Source organism: Rhinatrema bivittatum, chromosome 3, assembly GCF_901001135.1.
Source record: "Rhinatrema bivittatum chromosome 3, aRhiBiv1.1, whole genome shotgun sequence".
Taxonomy (NCBI): domain Eukaryota; kingdom Metazoa; phylum Chordata; class Amphibia; order Gymnophiona; family Rhinatrematidae; genus Rhinatrema; species Rhinatrema bivittatum.
This window is the reverse complement of record NC_042617.1, coordinates 265,640,315-265,665,165: the sequence shown is the minus strand read 5'-3', so window position 1 is coordinate 265,665,165 and position 24,851 is coordinate 265,640,315. Positions and strand designations below refer to the sequence as shown.

Here is a 24,851-nt window from a genome sequence, read left to right as displayed (position 1 = left end):
CATTGAGGTAGGGCCTTGAAGCCTGTCTCCCCCCCCCCCCCCCCCCCCCGGCCGCCTAACATGTGTCTGCGGGTAGGGAGAGGGTGGTGCCAGCCCCTACTCACTGAGGCATCCTGGTTATTGCGATGGCGGGACACCGGGGCTACAAATAAATTTGACCATATTGGAACTGCCAATCAAGATGTGGCCTGAGTTGTACTCCAAGGTTTAGATTCAGAACAGATGGTAGCCCCAATGAACAGTCTGTAGAAGTAAAGTAAGTGAGAAGGTTGTCTATTAATCTACGGAGGAAAGACGTCGTCCTGTCCAATAAAGATGATGACCCCTCTGAGCCTGGTTCACCACCCCATTTGCTCAACGATATTTTCTTTTTGAACCCACAAACCACTGCAAGGAAGGATCAGAACCCCCCTCTGCACATGGTTTTTATTTTATGTACCCCTGTTGCGAATTACATAAGTACACACTGTCCTGCATACTCACATTATATGCAATATACAAATATATTTTCACAAAACAGGTTTTCGGAAGGAGACCGAAACTTAAAAAACCCATCACGAACATTGGCGATGGCAATACCTTGCTTACCTTTTTGTTTTGAGTATGGAACAAAAAGAAATTCAAAATCTACTTTTCAAATCACATTTTCCCTTGCAAGCACATCCAGTTCTCTCATAAGCCCCCAGCCCTTCTCACTCACTTGCTCGCTCACTGTGTTCGAAGAAACGAAGGGCACTGCTTCCTGTATGGAAATCTAAGGCCTGTACGTGAACAGTGAAATCTTTTTTAACTATAGGAAGACTTACACAGTATTAATGACAAGATTCCATATGCAGCCCTCGAAAGGGGGGATGTTCCTGAGGAAGGGCGCGTGGAAGTCGGGCGTAGTACCTCCCACAAAGAGCTTCTTTACAGAAATCGACTGGTCGCCAGGCATCCTCTGCGTTTGCCCTTTGTCTTCATCAATCTGTACGGTGAACGATCTGATAAAAGGATTTAAAAAAAGAAAAAAAAGGAGAAAATGTATAGAGATTAGCGCACTAATTCATACATCATCATCTGTCCATCACTGGCTGTGCAACCTACCTGCAGCCATATACACCGCAACCCGGAAGCTTGGAGTTGGGAGGGAAAAGAAGGGAAATATTTTTATCTGAGATTCAAAAGTATCATAAGGCAACTGCTAAAAGACAGCAGGACAATGATAACCATTTTTAGGAAGATATGAAGGGAGCTGTTCTTAAGGAGTATGAGCAGTTTTCCTTTGAGTTCTTAAAGGGAGTGACTGTCAATGCCACACCCAGCAAGGTTACTGCTATGTGTTTTGGGCCCTTTGAAGAGACTCGGCCAAGGCAGACTGTGAACTTGTTGCAGGTCCAGCATCCTTTTTTTTAATGTGACAGCAGCCTTTCTAGGAGGCAGCACTGATGTGCTAAGATCCTTGCTTAGCACCTTGAAATGTGCAGTAATGAGCAATCTTATACAGCACAGTAGGTCCCTAACAGCATGGGGTTTACATCTGATTGCTTCCTGTTCTGGACTATTTATCTTCTTGCTGAGAAAATAAACAATCCCTTAGCACTTTGATTACCGGAATTGAGAAGGGACACATATGTTTTGATTACACTGCGTTCAAATCTCATTTTGGGGGGAAAAACAAGCCCACAGTCCACCATGGGGAAGTTAGTACTTCGGTTTGTTATCCATTAACCTGTCGTTCCACCATGAGCTTTGCTTTATGCAACTCATCACTTGATAGTTTAACAAGCTCTGGATCTAGCACATCATGGAGGTATTTGATAACAGGTTGCATAAATTTGCAGGCAATTATGCACCCAAGTTACACCAATTTTCAAAGCAAATGCAGGCATGTAAACTCGCTTTGAAATTTATCCCAGCAAAACCATGCATACTTGTGTCCGGATATGCTGAAAATACACACCGCATATATTTTAGATATGCAATCATGTTGCTAGATAGGCTTATGTGTATTTTATACAGTGTGCATGCATGTATTGCTTTGTACAATATAAACTACATATGCATGCACACACATGCCCATTTAGTTGTGTATATGGCATATTCGCACATTTTAAAGTTATTCTCAATCTATGGGGGTCATTTTCCAAAGCAATCGCACGCAAAAAGTCCCTTTTCGCGTGCGATCACTAAATGGGGGCGGAGTCGGGGCGGTGTCAAGACTTGCCAAAAGTCCAGCGGGGGTCCGGGAGCGACCTCCTGCACTCGGGCCATATTGCCAGTATTCAAAATGGCGCTGGCGCTACCTTTGCCCTCACTATGTCACTGTCCCAGGAGTGATCTCCCCTTCTCGGGCCATTGGCTCCCACTAATCAAAATGGCGCCGATGGCCCTTTGCCCTTACCATGTGCCAGGGGCTATCGGTGTCATTGGCCGGCTCCTGTCAATGGAAGGCCCGCAACATTTTTTAAGATGGCGCCGGCCGTCCATTGCTCCTATCAAGTGACAGAGGCCGGCCAATGGCATCGATAGCCCCTGTCACATGGTAAGGGCAAAGGGCCACCGGCGCCATTTTGTTTACTGTCAGCTGACGGCCCGAGAGGGGGAGATCGTTCCTGGGACCCCCGCTGGACCACCAGGCACTATAGGCAAGTTTTGGGGGTCAGGAGGGTGGGGGATTGTAATTAATTAAATCTGAAGGGTTGGGGGGGGGTTTCGGTTCGGGTCAGCCGAAAAACAATCGGCCCGAACCGCGGGAAGCAAAATTTCCTGCGGCGGGCCGATAATGAAGGCCGAACCAAAAGGTTCGGCCGAATCATATCTCTAATTTGTATATGGCTGCACATAGTGTACCATAGTATTTTATAACCCATGCGTATGATATACAGGTGTTTTAGAAAATGCACATATCTTTATCCCCCAGCATAGACACATAAGTAGGCTTATGTATGAATACATGCAATACATTGAAATCACATATATCAATGCATATGGATAGTAACTTTTAAACTGGTGTGCGGGTGCACAGGTGCGTGTATTTGTCAGCCCATGCCCAGGGACGTGGCTATTTTATAACGTGCACACTTATATGCGCGCATGTTATAAATTAGTCTGACGTGTACACATGTGCTCAATTTTAAGTGGGCATGCACTTGTGTGTGTAAATCCCACTTCTACTGTGTAAGTGAGGGAATTTTAAAAGACACATGAGCCATCATTGCCAGTTTTCCCAGTTCATTCCCAGTTCACCCAGTTAAGGGGTTTAATAGCCCTCCCTCTCCCTTGTTAGACCCAACTCTTAGAACCCACTGATTTGTGTAGATTTTTTTTTGTTTTATTATTTACACACAATCCATAGCAGAAGTAAAGTTATGTGGCAGGGAACTCTGGTGCAAGCTAGTGCTTGTAAGTATTTACTCACTAATTTCAAGTTAAAATCCAGGTACGCTCATGCCCTGCCCAGACCACGCCCACACCCTGCCCCTTTTTGGAAACTTTTCATATGTGCACACAGCGGGAGATACACAGGTATCTGGGCGGCCTTTAAAATCTGCTCAGCGCGTGCGTGCTGGTCTGACAAATTCATGCATCCCCTAATTTTGGCATGCATAGGGCTTTTAAAATTCTCCTTTGAATGTGCATACTTTTCCTACCTCTTTTAAAAATATATGCGCACTTATTTTACATGTGAAAGTAAAGTAGGACTTACTCGTGCATATTGGGATTTATGCATGTTAGTCAGACAATTTTAAAATATGCACGCATCCTTCTCCAGGTCAATGAAACCCTCCTAGTTCTGTAGCCAGAACTCATCCCAGTTCACCCAGACCTGCCACCCAGTCAGTATTACACAATAAACACGCTTAGGGATAGATTTTAAAACCCCTGTGCGCGTAAATCCTCCCGGATTTACGCGCACAGGGCACTTGCGCGCCGGCGCACCTATTTTGCATAGGCCACCGGCGCGCACAAAGCCCCAGGACAGTAAGTCCCGGGGCTTCCTAAAAGGGGCAGGAGGAGGCGTGTCCAGGGGGCGTGTCCACGAGCAGGGGCGGTCCGGGGCGTGTCTGGGGGCGTGGTGGCAGTTCGGGGGCGGGCCGGGAGGGCGGTCCCGAGTTACGCCTGCTTCAAGTAGGCGTAACTTGCCCAACAAAAGTAGGGGGGGGGATTTAGGTAGGGCTGGGGGGTGGGGTAGATAGGGGAAGGGAGGGGAAGGTTGGGGACGCGGAGGGAACGGAGGCAGGCTGTGCGGCTCGGCGCGCGCAGGCTGCTGATTTTGCGCAGCCTTGCTCGCGCCGACCCCGGATTTTATAAGATACGTGCGGCTACGCGCGTATCTTATAAAATCCGGTGTACTTTTTGAAGATCTACCTCTTAATATCATTTACACCAGATAATTAGCAGGTATAAAAATATCTAAGGTGGCAAATGTTTGTGTGTGGTCTTTTAAAATAGCATCTTACGCACGTAACCATTGACCCCGCTCCTGAATGTCCTTAGACCGCCCTTATTTTATGTGTGAATATATGCACAGAAAAGTGAATATACACAAGTATTTTCTACTTTTATAAAATATGGAATAAGTGAATAGAGGCTACAAATGCCTGCATACGCTAATTTAAATTTTTCCGCATGTAACTTTTGGGAAATTCGCCTTACAGCGTGTCTGCGTAATTTTACACACATATACACTGTTTTCTAAAGGGCCATATCTGCAGATAAAGCATTAATTTACCCATAGAGGTCTCTGTGAAATGTTCTCATTCTATTCAAAGCATATGCATAACAACATATATGGAAAAGACTAAGCCATTCATCAGCTCTGGGTAGGATTAAAATAATTAAACATTTTTCACACCTTCAAGTTTGATCAATGTTTCTGCACTCTGATACATTCATTTATTATCCGAAAAATCATAAAGATCAATAAACAGAAATTTAAAATGATACTTCTTATTGTACTAACTTAAAGTTGAATTTTAAAAGCCCGGCAGGCGTTAATTAGGGGATGTGCGAAAAGGCCACCCGGATATGGGCATATCTCCCGCAGCACGTCTAGCTCCAAAGTTTTCAAAAAGGGGTGTGGGCATGTGCATTTTGGGGCATAAGGTACTTATGTGCCCTGGTGAGTGCTGATGTCCTCTACCACCTAACTGTACTTCTGCAATGGATGATGTGTAAGCTAAAAAAATCAAAGGATCGAGCTATTTCTGAGGGATTTAAAGGATCCTGGGGTAACTGGGGGGAGTGTAGGCTGTCAAACCAGGAGGTTTGGGGGACCTACCTGTTAACTGGATGAACCGGTGGACGAACGAGTAAACTAGGAATAGCATGGGCACATACCCCTTTTAAAATCCCCCGATTTATGCAGCAGAATTGGGATTTGCATGCACGAGCCCACTTAAAATCTGGCACACATGTGCATACAGCCAGACTATTTTATAGCATGCATGCATATTCGTGCGTTTGTTATGAAAATGGCCACGACCTTGGCTGCGGGCCAAAGTATGTGTGCCTGAAAGTTACCATCCCTATATATGTAGGGGTAAATTTTGTAACATTGTGCATAAATTAGTTGGCAAATATGTGCATTTGTTACACTAATTTTAAAAGCAGACATGTGCATAAGTGCGCTTTGAAATTATCCAACCAAATCTACTCATACAGGTTCCCTGATAAAAATGTACATGCATACTTTAAAAAATCGAAACGTATGTGTTTAAGTTCAAACCTATTTCAAACTTCACCCCCAGGAATGTATCTGTGCTCAAACATGATATCTGCAATATAGGTTTACCCAGGGCCTGTGCAAGGGTATTGGGTGCACTAGGCGACCCTTGAGCTGCCGCCCTCACCCCCCCTGTTTGGGTGCTGACTGTGTGCGCCTCAGGGCGCTGAGCCATAGGGGGTGCCGAAGTACAGCACTTGCGGCACCACGTGGCTGCTCTTCGGCGCCCCCTATGGCTCGGCGCCCTAGGCGACGGCTGAAGTTTGCCTAATGGATGCGCCGGCCCTGGATTTACCCACATATCAGGCATGCAATTTTGTAAAAGGTCATTTCTGCATGTAAAACACTGTTTACCCACAGGCCGATACAGTACAGTGCGCTCCATAACCTGCTCTTGGACACACATTTTCCCTTACCCCTTATTCAGTAAGGGGCAGAAAACACGCGTCCAACCCGCGGCACCTAATAGCGCCCTCAACATGCAAATGCATGTTGATGGCCCTATTAGGTATTTCCCGCGCGATTCAGTAAGTAAAATGTGCAGCCAAGCCGCACATTTTACTTTCAGAAATTAGCGCCTACCCAAAGGTAGGTGCTAGTTTCTGCCGGCACCGGGAAAGTGCACAGAAAAGCAGTAAAAACTGCTTTTCTGTGCACCCTCCGACTTAATATCATGGCGATATTAAGTCAGAGGTCCCGAAGGGTAAAAAAAGTAAAAGAAAAAAAAGGAAAAAATTTTTAAATGGACCGACGGTTGTCGGGCCGAAAACTGGACGCTCAATTTTGCCGGCGTTCTGTTTCCGAGCCTGTGGCTGTCAGCGGGCTCGAGAACCGATGCCGGCAAAATTGAGCGTCGGCTGTCAAACCCGCTGACAGCCGCCGCTCCGGGTTAAAAGGAGGTGCTCTGGACGCGCTAGTGTCCCTAGCGCCTCCTTTTGCCCGTTTCTACCGCACCACCTAATTTGAATACTGAATCGCGCGCACCGGCGAGTGGCCGTGCGCGCACCGGGAGAGCGGGCGTTCATCCGCTCTCCCGCGGACTTTACTGAATCGGCCTGCCACACAGGGGTCTCTGATAATTACCCTTTCCTTGTGTAGCTTTTGGAAGCCACACTCCCTTCATTAGGTTCATCACCATCATCATCTGACCTGATGAAGGGCGTGTACCACCTAAAAAAATTAGTCAAGATTTGTATTCAGTTAGTGTGGTAGAAAAGTATCACCTTATAATTTTTTTGTTTATTTCCAGGCATTAAAGTGGACAAGGAAAGCACACTACTCTATGCAAATTTATACAATGAATAAAACAACTGGTAGTGTATTAAGAATGCACATCTTAAAGAAGTGCCACACAAGTGGTAGGGAGGGATAGGCAAATGCTGCTCTTCTGGGAATACGCAAGACTCAGTCACGCAGCAAAAATGTTTTTACTTTAGGTACAAAATGTGAGAAAGCCCTTTGAAAATGGGGAGTTTGGTGTCCATCCAAAGCGCAGCACAAGAAATAAATGCATCATGATCTCCCTGTCTTGAAAAAAGAAAATGCTCCATTTAGATGTATATAAATTACAGAATTGTATTCCAGGGTTTATGTAGCAAATCACTCAATGTGAGTTTGCAGATGATAGTTGTGAATAGCAGCAACTTTGCAATGGCCACCATTTTATGGATCATCATAAGTTGTGTGATTCTGTTTATTGTGTGTATTTAGATGGTGGATATGATGCTACATTATAGGATACATTTTTCAATAACACTTGAACTAAAAAAAGTTTATTTTAGATTGCAAAAAAATTTAACGAGCATGTTAAAAAGTCATTTAATGAGTGGTGCAAAAAGATTTAGCATGCTTATTGTAAAAAAATGCCATAAATAGCATGCTCACATTATTTTCAGTCATGGAAACCTGAAAATGTATTAGCTAAATGTTATAATATTATATTATAAGAATGTTGCCTACAGAGGACAAGTAAGCACACTAATCTGAGCATAACCAGTTCTCCTTTTCTCTTGGTTCCTCATGCTGTTTTCCAAAGCATATAGAAGGACTAGGGGGCATTCCATGGGGTTAGCAAGTAGCACATTTAAGACTAATCGGAGACAATTCTTTTTCACTCAACGCACAATAAAGCTCTGGAATTTGTTGCCAGTTAGTGTAGCTGGGTTAAAAAAAGGTTTGGATAAGTTCTTGGAGGAGAAGTCCATTAATGGCTATTAATCAATTTTACTTAGGGAATAGCCACTGCTATTAATTGCATCAGTAGCATGGGATCTTCTTAGTGTTTGGGTAATTGCCAGGTTCTTGTGGCCTGGTTTTGGCCTCTGTTGGAAACAGGATGCTGGGCTTGATGGACCCTTGGTCTGACCCAGCATGGCAATTTCTTATGTTCTTATGTTCTTAATGTTAAGCCTTTAATATGAAGTTGCTTGTCAGTGCAGAGGGAAGAAGTATTAGACCTACTACACACCAGAAGAGGAGGTTAAAGGAGAACAGAGAGTTGTAGGAGAGCAGAAAACAGACATGACTGCATGGTTGAAACCTTCTCTCTTTCTTGTGTATCAGTAAAGATCTTCAAAAAGCAGTGACAGAGGGTTTGCTTGGAGAGAGAAGGGAGCATACAAAGGGAGACCCAGGGAGGAATCTGGCCACCCTGACAACAGGACATCCTCATCTAACCATTTTTCCCTCTATGATTATCATTAGTGTTGGCACCACAATGGCAGCACCACACAGCCTTCTACTGTCTCTGTACACATAGACATGAGTTCTGCACTCAAACCAAAACAATTGGTCAGCTCCAAAAAGCTTTTGAGTCTCAAGCTGCTGAACCACTGCAGTGGTCTTTACCTGCACTAACATTGTCAATGAAATGGAGATATTACTTAACTGATAATTTCGTTTCCCTTAGTGTAGACAGATGGACTCAGGACCAGTGGGTTATGTGCTCTTCTGCTAGCAGATGGGAGACGGAGTCAGATTTCAAAGCTGAGTCATCCTAGTTATACCTCTGCAATGACCTCAGCTCCTGAGTATCCTTCTCGAAAAGCCATTGTAGATATATATCTTGCGTAACAACTTGATTAAAACTGATCAAACTTGATTAAACTGATTCAACTCGATTTAAAAAACTGGCGACCGCTAGTGCATTCAACCAAGTTAGCGCCGACACCAGACTAACTGTGGGTGTCCTGAACTAGGGGTAGGCAACTGTTGCGATTGTTCCAGGTATCGCATCAGGAGTCTGCCGACATTTAGATGACAAAGAAGGTGGTAGTCTTCCAAGTCCTTATGCTCCTCTGGGAATGGTAGGGAGATGGCTTGATTCAAATGAAACTCGGCGACCACTTTCGGTAGAAAGGAGTGAACCTAAGGAACGGTTCCCGACAGGATAGTGCCTGCAGCTTGGAGATGCAATGGGCAGAACATATTGCCACCAGGAATACCATCTTCAATGTTAAGAGGCATAGTGACAGACTGCGCATTGGTCTGAAGGAGGTCCCCGCTAGAAAGTCTAAAACCATATTGAGGTTCCATAGGGGCACCGGCCACTTTAGGGATGGTCAAAGTTGCTTCACCCCTTTTAGAAAATGGGCAAAATGGGCCTCCTGGATGCGCTGATAGACGGATCCCACTCACTTCGGCTCTGAAGCAGGAGAGGGTTGCTACTTGAACCTTGAGGGAGTTGAGAGACAACCCTTTCTTCATACTGTCTTGTAGAAATTCTAGAATCATGGGAATCTTGGCCGTCCACAGGGAAAACCTGCGGTCCTCACACCAGGCTTCAAATATTCTCCAGATCCGTATGTATGTCAGAGATGCTGAGAACTTCCGTGCGCGGAGCAGGGTGTCAATCACAGCCTTCAAGTATCCGCACTTCTTCAGGTGAGTCCTGTCAAGGGCTAGACCGTACGAAAGAATCAAGATGGGTCTTCATGAAGAATCGGGCCCTGCTGGAGAAGGTCCCTGTGTGGAGGTAGGTACAGAGGACCCTCCGCAAGGAGTCTTTGCATATCTGCATACCATGGGCATCTTGGCCAATCCGTAACCACTAGCAGAACTAGTCCCCTATGGTGTTCTATCTTGCGGATGATCTTGCCCAGTAGTGGCCATGGGGGGAAGGCGTACAGTAAGTCCTCCTCTGGCCAGGTCTGGATGAGGGCGTCGATCCCTTGGGAGTGTGGCTCTGATCTTCGGTTGAAGAACCTGGGGACTCAGGCATTGAGAGAGGTGGCTAGAAGGTATACGGCTGGGAGACCCTAGTGATTTACTATCAGTTGGAATGCTCTGGTCAACTGCGCCCATTGCCCCGGGTCCAGGCTTTCTCTGCTGAAGAAGTCTGCTGAGACGTTGTCTTTCCCCGTGATGTGGGAGGCCGAGATTCCTTGTAGATTTTCCTCTGTCCATGCCATGAGAGGATCTATTTCCAGAGACACCTACTGGCTTCTGGTTCCTCCCTGGCAGTTGATATAGGCAACCGTTGTAGCGTTGTCTGACATTACTCGGATCGCTTGCCCTTGGAGTCTGTGGCTGAACCGCAGGCACGCTAGTCTGACTGCTCAAGCTTCCAGGTGGTCTATGTTCCAACCCACCTCTTCCTTGTTCCATTATCCCTGGGCTGTCAGTTCCTGACAGTGAGTTCCCCACCCTCGTAGGCTCACGTCTGTGGTGAGCACGATCCAGTTCGGTGGGGATAGGCTTACTCCCTGCTCAGGTGGTCTTCCTGTAGCCACCACTGAAGCTGAGAACGTACCTCTGCTGGGAGTTGGAGGTGGATTGAGTAATCCTGGGACAGTGGGTTCCAGCGTGATAGTAAGCACTGGAGAGGTCACATGTGAGCACTTGACCACAGAATGACCTCCAGGGTTGATGCCATGAGACCGAGGACTTGAAGATAGTCCCATACCTTGGGATGTGTACTGGCCATCAATCGTCATAATTGTTGGGAGATGGAGGAAGACCTTGTTCTGTTTGTTGTCGAAACAGGCTCCCAGGTACTCTAGAGACTGAGAGAGCTGTAGACGGCTCTTGGCCGTGTTCACAACCCAACCGAGTTCCTGCAGTAGTTTCTTGACTCTGCTGGTCACCTGTCGGCTTTCTTCTGAAGACTTCGCCCTGATCAGCCAGTCGTCCAAGTAAGGGTGCACCAAGATCCCTTCCTTACTCAGTGTTGCCACCATGACCACCATAATTTTGGAGAATGTTCTGGGCGTGGTTGCTAGTCCAAAGGGTAGCGCTCAGAACTGGTAATGGTGTCCCAATACCGCAAAGCGTAGAAAACGCTGGTGATCTTGATGGACTGGAATGTGAAGGTAGGCTTCGGAGATGTACAGGGAGGTTAGGAACTCTCCTGGTTTTACTGCCATTATTACGGAGCGGAGAGTCTCCATGCGCAAGTGTAGTATCTGCAGAAGATGCTCTTGAGGTCCAAGATGGGTCAGAATAATCCTTCTTTCTTGGGGACAATAAAATAGATGGAATAATGCTCTGTAATTTGTTGGGGCTTAGGGACCGGAGTTATTGCCTGAAGACTGAGTAGTCTTGTCAGAGTGGCTTCCACTGCCAGACTCTTGGTGTGGGAGTGGCAGGGTGATATTATAAATTTGTCCCAAGGGATGCTGCAGAACTCCAGAGTAACCTTCTCGAATGATGTTTAGTACCCATTTGTCCGACATGATCTCAACCCATCGTTGGTAGCAGAGGGAAAGTCAACCCCCTATTTCTTCTTCCTTTGGATGGTTTGGCCCATTCTCATTGGGGCATGGCTGGAGCCTGCCCCCTGGCCTGTTCCTCTCTTGGTCTGTCAGTTCCGAAAGGACTGGATCTTTCGGAGGGCTGAGGTGCCTGAAACTACGAGTTCCTGTAGGGTCGAAATCGTTGAGAGTCTATGCCCCTGGTTCTTCTGGGGGAGGGGCACTGGGATCCTTTACCCCATCCTCCGATAGCTGAGGCACTGGAGAATCACCCCACTTGCTGGCTAACTTCTCTAATTTGCTTCCGAATAAGAGAGATCCTTTAAAGGGCATTCTTGTGAGATTCGCTTTAAAGATCGTGTCAGCCGACCAATTCCGCATCTATAACTGTCATCTGGCCACCACTACCGAGGCTACTCTGGTTGAGATACACACCAGGTCTGAGCTTGCATCCATCAGGAAGGCTGCTGCAGGTTCAATCGTTTCACAAGTATACATCTCGGAATTATTTGCCTCTCTTGAGAGGAGCAAGCAGGAACGTGCCACCAGGGTGCAGCAGGAAGCAATCTGCAGTGTCATTGCTGTTGCATCAAAGGCCTGCTTAAGAATGGATTCTAATCATCTATCCCGAGTATCCTTCAATGCAGCCCCTTCCTCAATGGGAATGGTTGTTCTCTTTGAGACGGCACAGACCATGGCGTCCACTTTTGGGAAACGCAGGCATTCCTTGGTCGCTGGTTCCAAAGGGTAAACGGTTTCCAGGGCCCGACTTCCTTTAAAGCTGGCCTCTGGGGCATCCCACTCCAGGTCAATTAGTTCCTGGATGGCTTCCATCATTGGGAAGTAGCATGAGGCCTTACGAAGGAACACCAAGATGGGGTTCTTCTTTGGTTCCGCCATAGGGTCCGTGCCTGGGATCCCCAGAGTTTTCAGAGTCTGGGAAACAAGGGCTGGTAATTCATCCCTGTGGAAGAAGCGAAGCACGGTTCTGTATGGTTCCAGGCCTGGAGGGATTTCTCCTTTTTCCAGAGAGCCACCATCATCATCTGAGGTTATCCAGGTACCTATCCAGGAAATTCTTGGTTAGGCGAGGCATGTCTCGAGGCATCCGAGCAGGGCCAGGAGGGTCTTGTGCTTCTGGAAGGGGTTGAACCCGGGTTGCAGCTGGGGCTGATTGTGCCTGAACAAAGGCTTGCCCTGGAAAAATTCTAAACAGGAGAAGGTCCTTGGGTCCATGTTAACCCCAGGGGGAGTCAGAGTAGGGGCCCCTGAGGTGTCCTCTTGTGGAGATGCCATTTCACAGTAGCATAGATCTAGGGTGCTATCGTATGTAGTAGTTCCGGACCCATCCTCAGACAGTGAGGGACCAGGCTTTGGTCCCCCCTGGGCTTCTTCGCAATGATGACAAAGGAAGGACTCCAGTTCAGGCTGTGCGGCTCTGATGTGGCAGGCTGTACAAAGAGAGTTCCTTCTGGGTTTCTTGGATGCCGGTGCCATTGCCTCTATGTTTAGGCGCACAGGTAATGTGCTTCAATATACGTGTAGTTATGCGCGTGAGCACAATGCGAGCACGTAGTTTTAAGTGCAGCTGTGCGTATAGTTATGCGTGCAGTTGTGCGCTTGGTTGTGTGCCCGGTTGTGCATCCAGCTGTGTGTGCAGCTGTGCGCATGTCTACATTGAAGGCGCACAAGTTGGGTGCATTGACCATCCGGCCTGCACCGCGCGTATCGCTGGTCGAGAGGGGAAGATGCCACCGAAGTCCCTGCGTGTAAGATGGCGCCCCCGAGGGTCTCCACATGTCTTTACCCCATGCACTGGACTGGGGCCTAGCACAACCAAGGCTGCTCAACTCGATCGGTGCTCCCTTTTATCTCGCCGGGTGAAATTTCAAATCGGTACGGCACTCGGAGACCGGAGATCTTAGTTTAAAGTTTTCAGCTTACCTGGTCTTCGCGCATACTGATCGCGTGTTGGAACGGTCTCCAGTTGTGGGTGGAGAAGGCTTTACCTTCACTGCTGCGCTCGGATGTGCACCCACCGCCTTTCAGCCGCTCTAAGGGCTAAGTCCACACCGGGGTTGCCGGCTACCGGACCAAGGCACGCCTCTGAGGAATATCAAAAATCACCTCAGGAATTCTCAACTGGGAGAGGGACCCTTAAGTATCACTGCAGGAGAGCGGGACTCGATCTTCTTTAAGGTAAATTTTGTCTTCTTGCTGTAAATTTTCTAACACTGTGCTAGAGTGTGGGATAGTGTCCACATCTGATAGGAGATAGAGAGATACTGAGGAGCTGAGGTCACTGCAGGAGTATATCTAGAGTGACCTCAGCTTTGAAATCTGACTCCATCTCCCATCTGCTAGCAGAAGAGCACATAACCCACTGGTCCTGAGTCCATCTGGCTACATGCTAAGAAAGCAAAGAATTTTGTCCATGGAGAATTTATTACTTGGAAATACATTTGTCTTGTGTAAAGAAAGATGGATTTATTTTTGAAATATTCAAGTGTCAGTGGGTCTCCTCTGTCACCTCCATTTTTCTCTCTGTCATTCTCCATCTCATCCTGCTGGTGCTATTTGAATGCTTTTTTTTTTAATGTATTTGGGGGAAGGCACATTCTGGGGGAGGACATACTGGTCTGTCATTTGCCCTTTGGAGGAGCCCCTCTTCTTTTATAACTATCCAGTAAGGGTGTGCAGGACAAAAAATTAAATGTATTGTCATTTCGTGTTGTTCGGGGGCAATTTTACATGTTGGTTTGTTTAGTTCAAATTGTTTTATTTATTTATTTATTTGAATTCTTTTATAGACCACCATTTGGTAATTTTATCCCATCCCCATGGTTTACATCCAGACACAAAAGTTACAATATAAAATTAACAGTGCCAACATAAAACATCCGGTACAAAATCATAAAATATACTATTAAAAATAAATCAGAATCTTTAACTTTAACAATGTACTAAAACTTAAAAGTTATAAAATTAATCTTGCCCTAATGTTACCATAATCTAAAAAAGAACAAGTGATAAAAATGTAATAATGTCCGGCTAAAAATTTAACATGTATAACCCAAAAAACTCCATACATATCCTGCCATTGTTTCTCTCTCCTAGTCCTTACAGAATGCCTGTTTATAGAGCCATGTTTTTAACAATCCTTTAAATAACTTATGGTTTTGCTGAGTTCTTAATTCGAGCGGAATTCCATTCCATAGAATGGGGCCTGCCAATGACAGAGCTCGGTCTCTGACCTGTGTTAAACGCGCCGAGCTTATCGAGGGAATTGATAATAGAGCCTTGTTAGCCGAGCAAAGATTTCTCTGTGGTGTATGCAACCTCAGAGCTGTGTTAAGCTCTGAGGTTGCAAACACCACAGAGGAAAAGCACAAACTTTTGGTTTTATGTCATTTCAAACAGATGCATATCCCTACTAGCAAGGATTGGGGCTTGGACTCCCAACTAAAAGACTGTCTTGAACAGAAATGGGGAGGACAGTTTTCAAAAGCCATTTACTTGAGTAAATAAGGCTGTCTAAAAATGGCCCACGCTTTCTCCTGGGCAAAAGTACTCCTGGGGATCGACAATGTGCAGATTTTTAACTGTGCAAAAGCAGGTGGACTCTGAGGTGGGGTTAGGTCAGGGGAGGTAACATCGCACTTCTTTTTGCATTTCTCAAAACTATATGCTCAGTTTTTCAGGGAAATAATATCCACAGAAAAAGACAGGCACAAATGTCTGTGGGTACTTTTTTCCAAGGCAGTTTTCAAAAGGAAATTATGCAAATATCATCCTTTTCAGAATCGGTGCAAAATCCATGGGGGAAAAAATAATAATTCTGCACACTTTGCAATGATGCAGATACGTTTGAACATTGCCAACTTAAATGATGGCAGAGGAAGAGGAGGAGGAACGTGCAGTCTGTCAGACAGACCCATCTGCTAACTCTTCTGCTCTCTCTCTCCCCACTATCTCATGCCCTCTTCAACACATGAGATAAATGTAGCCAATGCTTAGTTGAATGCAATAATCAAGCTGCTTAAAAATGCCAGCTACTGTAGGTAGATATGGATTATGTCATTCCATAATAATTCAGACACTCTTTGAAATAGTACAGGAAACAATCCAAAATTCACTGGAATGGGTCGCAAAAAAAATGAATCATGGATCACTAGTTGGGATGTTTCTTGATCATCGTTCAAATCACATATTTTAAGCAAAACACTACTTAGAACAGGTGGTATTTTGATCCTTCTGCTATGAATTCTTTACATATTTTTGCTTGAAAATAGTTCAAAAGTACTGCAGTCAATAAATCAGTGATACAAGACCTCTGAAAAATGATTTATGAATCGCAAACCAGGATTCAAACATCATAAATTATGATGAATGAATTACAGGGTGCTGTTGTAAGCTTCTTCACATTGCCAAGCCAAGGATGGGAGGGTAATTTAGTTTCAAAGGCCATTCAATCCTTCGCCTCTCTGCTGAACCTGACAGTAAATGTAATGGTGGCTTTAATGCTGTCCACAGAGAGCTAAACTGAAGCTACCAATCCATTTTATATAAATCATCAAATGATGTTCAAATGCTAATGACTTTCAGTCACTACCTGCATCACCCACATCTGAACTGGTAATCTAGAAATGAAAGTCACTTGATCTTTTACTGTTGGGGTTGCTTTTCAAAGCCATTAAAACATAGTTATATATGCATATATGGTTAGTTATAAAATAGCCTGAGGTTTGTATGCATAAAAGTATGCACATAACCACATTTCATGCAATCTTTTATGTGCACAAAAAAAAAAAAAGCATTATGGGAAAGTGGCATAGGGTTGGAGTGTAGTTTTATGTGTACACTTTTAATATTAAAAAGACAGAGGTCAATTTATCAGAAACCCAGAAAACAGCTTATCTAGGTCAAGTTAGCTGAGTAAGTTATAAGGGTTACTCAGTGGGATAAATGTCCTGCTGAATATCCCACATAAATCTACACTATCTTTGAAAATCGTAAGCTACCCGCGATGCTGTCAGAGTAGCATTCTGATAGCAACGTTGGTAGCTTATGTTTCCAGCATTGTTTCTAGAGCAATGCTGGAAGCCATTGGGAAAGTACAAGGATACTGCGATCCTGTGGCTGAAAGGTGTTTGGTAAGGCGCCAGATGGGTGTAGAGTTGAGAAGGGGGCATTTCCAATCATATTTTGGCCACCCGGGAGGAGGCAGGGGGTACTGATGAGCAGACCCATACGATTTCTACTAGGAGAGGTTTGAAGACCTGAGAAGACTCAGCTCGATAGGGTCCTTTATCAGATATTGGGTGGGGGTCAGTTAATCGGGCTGCTAGGACCGTGCAGGACTTGTCTGGAAGCTAGTGCAGAGACCAGTGACAGCAGGCAATTAAAATATGAAAAGAAACCCAATTCACAAAGTTTCAAAATTGTTCCCACAAAGACCATAAATGTACAATAACCAGACAGATGGACAAATAATATCACAGAGGTCCTTATACAGTCACTGTCTGGCTAACAAAGTTAGCTGGATAAACTTCAGTTTCCTGTGGACTGCTGAACTACTGAATATAGCTGGCTATGTTAACTTTATTTTGCTATCTTTAAGACAGCTCTTTGGTCTGACCAGACTTAGCCGGCTAATATTGGAGTTAGCTGGATAACTTAGCTGACCTCAGAATATACCCCTAAGTTATTTGGATACATTTTAGCTGACTAATAAAATAGATAGCTAAAATATAGCCAGTGGGGATGGTAGCTTTTAAACAGCTGCGCGAGCGCACATGTACACACAAATGCCGGCTCGCACCAAAGGACACGGCCATTTTATAACATGCGCGTATGTTATAAAACAGGCTGAATACACATGCATGTGTGCACAATTTTCAATGGCCACATGCTTGTGTGCACAAATCCCGCATCAGTCAGGGAAATTTTACAAGGGACGCACGCCGGCAGAGGCAGATTTCCCAGTTCATTCCTAGTTTGCCCAGTTTAGGGATAGGGCTTGCAAACCCCCATAATTTTATAGCCACCCTTCCCACATTAACCCCGATCCTTAAAACTCTGCTGCCTGGCCGAAATGCTTTTGTTTTACTACTTATATGTCCTTCATAGCAGAAATACATTTACATGGCAGGGGACCCTGGCGCGTGCCTGTGTGCGTAAATATTTATGTGCACATTTTTTGGAGAGGTCTGACATCTCCATGCCCCACCCAGACCACGCCTATGCTCCGCCCCTTTTTAGAAACATTTTCTTGAGCGTACAGTGGGCGATCTGCACGTCTATGGGTGGCTTATAAAATCGGCTTGGCATGCGCTGCCCCAACTTGGGTACATATCTCCTGCTTTTATCACAAGCAGGGCTTTTAAAATCTACCTTTAAGTGCCCAAATATTAAGTTATCCATCTAAATGCTTCTGAATATGGACTTTATAATGAGATTAACATTTGGAATACTGTATAAATTCTGGAGACTACACCTTCAAAAAGATATAAACTGGATGAAGTCAGTCCAGAGGGTAGCCTTCCACAGTGTTTATCCCATGCCCCTTTGACTGTTTTCCCTCTTCACCACCTCCTCCAGAAGGGCATTCCAGGCATCCACCACCTTCTCCGTGAAGAAATATTTCCTGACGTTGGTTCTGAGTCATCCCCCTGGACATTTAATTCATGATCCTAGTTCTATTGTTTTCTTTCCAATGGAAAAGGTTCGAAGTCTGTATATCATTAAAACATTTCAGGTATCTGAAGATCTGTATCATATCTCCCTTGCAGCTCTTCTCTTCCATGATATACATATTTAGATACTTTAACCTCTCCTCATATATCTTCTGATACAGACCCCCACAGCATTTTGGTAGCCCTTTTCTTGACCGACTCCATTCTGTCTCTATCCCTTTTGAGATACGAACTCCAGAACTGAACACAGAACTCCAATTGAGGCCTCACCAAGGTCCTGTACAAGGGCATTATCACCTCCTTTTTCTTATGGTTATTCCTCTCTCTATGCAGTCCAGCATTCTTCTGGCTTTAGTTATTGCCTTGTCACATTGCTTCACCATCTTCAGATCTCCAGATACTATTACTCCAAGATTCCTCCTTGGTCCGTGTACATTAATCTTTCACCCCCCTTTCACATAAAGTTCTTTTGGATAACTGCACCCCAAATGCATGACTCTTTACTTCTTGGCAACTGAATCCCAGCTGCCAAATCTTCAAGGTTTCTTAAATCTCATTTCATTCTCTCTTCTCCTTCAGTCATGTCCACTCTGCTGCAGATCTTAGCATCATCATCCACAAATAGACAAACTTTACCTTCTATCCCTTCCGCAATGTCGATCACGAAGATACTGAATAGTATAGGTCCCAAAAATGATCCCAATGGCACTCCACTTAACATATTCTCTTTTCAGAATAGATTCCATTTACCATTACATGCTGTCTTCTAACAGTCAACCAGTTTGTAATCCATGCCACCATCTTGGCGCTCACTCCCAAGATTCTCATTTTATTCACATGCTTCCAATGTGGGACTGAATCAAAAGCTTTGCTGAAAACTTAGTAGATCACATCAAGCGCTCTTCCTCGATCCAATTTTCTAGCCACCCAGTCAAAAAAAATCAAACACATTTCTCTGACAGGATCTTTCCTTGGTTCAGCAACCCAACAGATTGTAGATAGTTCACAGTATTTTCCTTTCAGCAGAGTCTCCATTAATTTTTCTACCACTGAGATGAGGTTAACTGGCCTGCAGTTTTCAGCGTCCTCTCTGCTACCACTCTTGAGAAGTGGGACCACCACCGCTCTTCTCCAATCCTGCGGCACCACTCCTGTTTCCAGGGATCTATTGAACAGGTCCTTCAGCGGGCCTACCAGCACATTTCTGAGCTCTCTCAGTATCCTTGGGTGTATCTCATCCGGCCCCACAGCCTTGTCCACTTTTAGTTTGCCTAGTTTCTCCCATACATTCTCTTCTATAAACGGAGTTTCTTCTACTCCATTGCCATCTTTGGTCTTGTTAAGGAGCAATGGTCCTCCTCCAACATTTTCTTTAGTGAACACTGAACTGAAGTAATTGTTTAGTATTTCTGCCATTTCTTTGTTACTATCCACACATTGCTCCTTGCCACTTTACAATTTCACTATACCACTTCTGACCTCCCTTCTTTCTATGATATTAATGAAAAATGTTTTGTCTCCTTGCTTTGGCCATCCTTTCTTCCACTTGACCTTTTGCTTTCCTTATTTCTTTCTCCCTATTTTAAAAGATATTCTTCCGTGTTCCTTTCTTTGGGAATCTTTTTGTCATTTTTTCTTCCACCTCCTTAGAGAACCAGATTGGTTTCATTTTCCTTTTATTCTTGTTTACCTTTCTAACACATAGATTTGTTGCCTTTGAAATAGCTCCTTTTATCTTGGCCCACTGTTGTTCCACCTCACCCATTTCCTCCCAGTCTTACAGTTCTTCCTCCAGGTATGTCTCCATTTTAACAAAGTCTATATATTTGAAATTCAAAACTTGGGTCTTCATGTGACTTCTCTGTATTCTATTTGCATAATCAAAACACACCATTTGATGATCATAGGTGCTCAGATGAGTCCCTACCCGAACATTAAAGACATTATCGCCATTAGTAAGCAGTAGATCGAGTATAATAACCTCTCTTGTGGGTTCCATTACTATTTGTTTGAACAGAGCCCCTTGAAGGGTCTTCACTATCTCTCCACTTCTCGTAGATTCCGCAGAAGGGATACTCCAATCCACATCCTGCAAATCTCCAATGAGCAACACTTTGCCCTTCTTTCCCACCTTTTGGATGTCTTCAATGAGTTCTCTGTCCAGTTCATCTGTTTGAACTGGTGGCCTGTAGATCAGACCAGTAACAATGGAAACACTATCTTCTTTTTTTTGGGATGGTCTATAATGCTTCTTCTCTTTGCCATGTCCCTTGCAATTCAGTTGCTTGGATATTGTTTTTGATATAAAGAGCTACTCCTTCCCCTTTTCTATCCTCTCTGTCCTTCCTTAATAAGTTATAGCCATATCCCAATCATGAGAATCAGTGAACCATGTCTCTGTAACAGCTACAATGTCCAAGTCTGCCTCCACCATTAGGGCCTGCAGGCCTGGGATTTTGTGGCACAGACTACGTGCATTTATAGTCATAGTTTTCCAGCTACTCTTTGTAGTCACCTTTTCTGCTTTTTTGAACTGGTTGATTTTGTTACTTCCTCTCCCCTCTTCCTGTTTTGTTTGGGGGTGACATGCCAAATTCACTGGCCACCTCCTAGTTTAAATGCCTAATAATGTATGATCTAAATTTTTCACTTAGCTTCCTCTTTCCTGCCATTGACAAATGTAAGCAATCCTTACCATATAATCTTTTATTGCTCCATACATGGCCCCAGCTTGGAATGTATCCAAATGCACATTCCTTACACCAGGTTTTGAGCCAGGCATTGAAGTTATCTATATGGCATAACCTTTTCTTTACCTTTCTATGTAGTACTTCTGAAAAGGCAATAGGGGATAATGGAGATATGATAGAGACATTTAAATACCTATAAAACAGTGGTTCTCAACCCTGTCCTGGGGACCCCCCCCCCCTGTCAGGTTTTCAAGATATCCACAATGAATATGCATGAGAGAAAATTTGCATGTTATGGAGGCAGTGTATGCAAATTTTCTCTCATGTATATTCATTGTGGATATCCTGAAAACCTGACTGGCTGGGGGGGTCCCCAGGACAGGGTTGAGAACCACTGTTTTATAGGTATTTAAATGTCTCTATCAATACACAGGAGGAAAATCTCTTTCAATGGAATGAGGGTGAAAAGGGATAGAATCAGGAATAATTCAAGGAAGCATTTTGTTACCCTCTTGTTCTTTCTATCCGGATGGAATGTTCTCTGCCATCATGGAACTCCCCTGTCTCGGGTCGGATGGCGATTCTCCGAGGCTCCCGTATGCCTGTTGAAAGGTGCACCTCTAGTCGCCCCTTGTTGAGGAACACTGCATAGTAAGCCTGCAAAACACAATCCAGCTGGTGGTAACATAGTGACATAGTACATGATGGCAGAAAAAGACCAGCAGACCCAATTATTGCTGCCCATACTACAAGGATTCTAAGCTTAGTTTTAAACCCCAAATTTCTAAATTAGTAAAAAAAAAGTATTTCTTTTTACGATTAATTTGAAGAGTTTGGCCTTTTCTGAACAGATCAGACTTGAGATCTTTAATTCATACTTTGGTTCTTAATCATTTAGATTGTTGTAATTCTTTTTTTTTTTTAATAAGGTTTTATTGAATTTTCATATAAACAGCATATTCATAAAAAATAAAAGGATTGGCGTTTACACTCCACATGATTTGACTTACATTCTTTAACAATTACAGCATCGGAAAGATTATTGTAATTCTTTGTACCACTGCTTGTCATCTCGTTCTATCCAACAATTACAACTTGTGCAAAACTCTGCCGCTAAGCTTATTTTTGGGAAAAGAAAATCAATCATGTTACTCCTTTACTGCAGGAGCTCCACTGGCTCCTAATCTCACTGCAAATTCAATTCAAAATAGGCTGCTTGGCCTTTAAAGCTTTTTGTTCTGGATCTCCTTCTTATTTGTCCAATCTATTAGTACTTTATGTCCCAGGTCAGTCCCTCCACTCTTCTCAGCATGATCTGGTCCGAGTACCTTCTTTTAGAGAGATTGTCTATGAGGGTATTTGGGAAATGTTCTTTGCTTTCCTTGCCCCTACTTTCTAGAATTCCTTACTGTTTTCTGTTTGTCTTGAAAAGGAATATTCTAAATTCAGAAAGTCCCTCAAGACTCTTTTATTCTGCCAGGTTTTTACTAATTGATGGTTCAATTATTTATTAATGTTATTGCATATTGATTGTATTATTGTAGATTATATTATATATTATTGATACATTTTATTACTGTTATCAATTTTATTCTTGCTTTATTACTGTGTTATTTTGTATTTTTATTACTACTTTTATTATTGTTTTTTTTATTTATAATTGTACATCATTTTGATTTATATACGAAAAGTGATTCATCAAATATAATAAACTAATTAACTAACTAATCCTCCCAGCTGCCACCTATAAAGTACTACTGCTTTTTAGATATCTCTCCTTATCAAGGACAGTTTGTATTCTTTCTCATTTGTTCTTCCCCATTTTAGACAAATTAATATACAAGATCTCCAGTTAGCTCATACCCAGTACCCTACCCTTCCCATGTTCATCCACAAAGCTTTGCAATAATTTAAATAGCTACCAATATTAGCAGGACTGTTGCTCAGGCATCCAGACTCCTATGAGCCCAGCACAGCCTGCTAGACAGACCCTGCAACATGAGTGCCTGTATTCCCACTAGGATTTGTAGCTATTACTGTACTTGAAGCCTCCCAGACTGATGCAGCTGGTAAAGACTGAGGCACTCTACTGAACAACCATAACAAGATTTCTTCTTTCTCTATGCAAATATTCTCCCTACAGCTGCTACAATTCTTCCCTCACCCTCATGCCCTCTGACAGTTTGTAATTTTCTTAGACTACATTTGAAAAATGTCATTATAGAAATATGGGCAAACCATATAATGGTGGAAGACCAAACCATCAAATAAAGATAATCCAACAATAGAGGAATGGTAATGATTCAACTTGTCTGTATTCTTGAAAAAGATGTTTTTCAACAAACTGTTTTACTGATTTCAAGAATAAATGACAAATAAATTACTTTAACAATCCAGGTAAATGGGGAGTCATTTACCTGGATTGTTTTTTTGTTGTTTTATTTTTTAATTGTTTATATTTGTTTTTTTACATAAGCACCAACATAAACAAAGTGATAGTGAAATAGACAACTTGGCACTACTGCACATTCTGAGATACAAACAGATAAGATAGTAGAGACAGAATACAGGTACAGTAGCATAACATCAGCAAGTATACAATCAGCAAGTAGAAACACTCCCTGTCTTGAGGCAACACGGTAAGGTAACCATAAGTGTACCCTCTTGGGGGCAATGATAAACTCACTAACAAAACAGAGTAATGGGGGCATGATAAACATAGAAGTCTGCTTAAGTCCCCCTCCCCTCCCCCCCCCCATCCATGGTGAAACAAAGAAAGGTTCAGACGTCTGTGTAGACTGTGTGTGTCAGTAGGTATGGGATATGAGTCAGGTAGTATCCAGCGACTGTGGTATCTACGGGCAATATAAGGTGTGCTAGCCTGCTACATGCCTGCTACATGGCTATCCTGAAATAAAGATTTATAATGTGAGAGATTGTGAAATATATCGTCACATGGTATGGTGTAATCTAGTAGGGATGGAAGTCTGAGAATACATTACACCCCTGCAACAACCTTCAGAAAATTTGAGTAGTGGGTTGCAGATACTGTAAAAATGGGACCCACATGTGTGTGTCACCTGTCGTTTTGGACTGCTGTTGGTGGAGGAAGGCATACATCTCGTGAGAATAAAGTCGAAGCTCGAGGACCAGTTGGAGCCTGGTCCTCGAGCCAATGAGTTAAAATAACTTTCTTGCCCACCACTGCAGCTTTAGCAATAAAGACAGGTTTGCTAATGTTGGTTGTCAGAGAGATTGTTTGATCCCAAACAGCCACAACTTGGGGTCGAGGGGAATATGGCATTTCCATAAAGAGATGCAAAACGCCTGTACATCCCGCCAAAACTTCTGTATGTGGTCACAATCCTAAAAAACATGAGAATATGAACCCGTAGCCTTTCCACACTTCTTACAGAGTGGGGAATCACAAATTCGGAACTTAAAAGCCAATTCTGGGGAAATGAACCCTTGCAATAAAAATTTGTATTGTGTTTCCTGCAAGTCTTCGTTAATGGTGATGTACGGAACAAAAGAGAAGACTTGCTTGAAAGCTTCATCAGTCAGAGTAAACGCTGACCACTTACTCCATTTAATGAAAAGAGCTTGCAAAACCTAGTCATCAGAGTTACAAGCCACTAATTCTTTGTAAAAAAAAGATATCTTTGGGCCTTTTGAGGAAGTACAGTGAAATAGTTTTCCCAAGGCGTCTGTGCTACTATGTGTTTGCCAATTTTTAGAGTAAAGCTGCATAAAGTGGCTGATTTGTAAGAAGGTATAAAAATCTACCTGGGGAATAGAAAATTGGTTTTGAAGGTCCAAAAAACTAGAGGTTGGATCAATTGGTATATGTGTCTAAGGCCTTTACTACGGCACTGCAAAAAAGGTGAGACCCCCTCTCCGGGAGGAAAAAATGGATTGTTAACTAGGGAGAGCATGGGTGTCACCCCCAGTGGTTGTATAATCTTTCGGCACATGGCCTTTCAAATTAGATGGAAGTTTATTGTATTCTATTCCATGTGCAAAAGGGCATTGAGAGAACTTACCCCATACCACGCTGTGAGGAGGGGGT

At 43.7% G+C, this 24,851-nt stretch overlaps 1 protein-coding gene across 1 annotated transcript in view; it reads right to left on the bottom strand.

Moving 5' to 3' along the window:
- LAMA2 (laminin subunit alpha 2) overlaps nucleotides 1-24,851 on the bottom strand; it is a 1,492,466-nt gene that overhangs the window by 52,043 nt on the left and 1,415,572 nt on the right. The window contains 2 exon segments of the mRNA XM_029596813.1: nucleotides 807-983; nucleotides 21,291-21,439. Coding sequence (XP_029452673.1) covers nucleotides 807-983; nucleotides 21,291-21,439 — 326 coding nt within the window.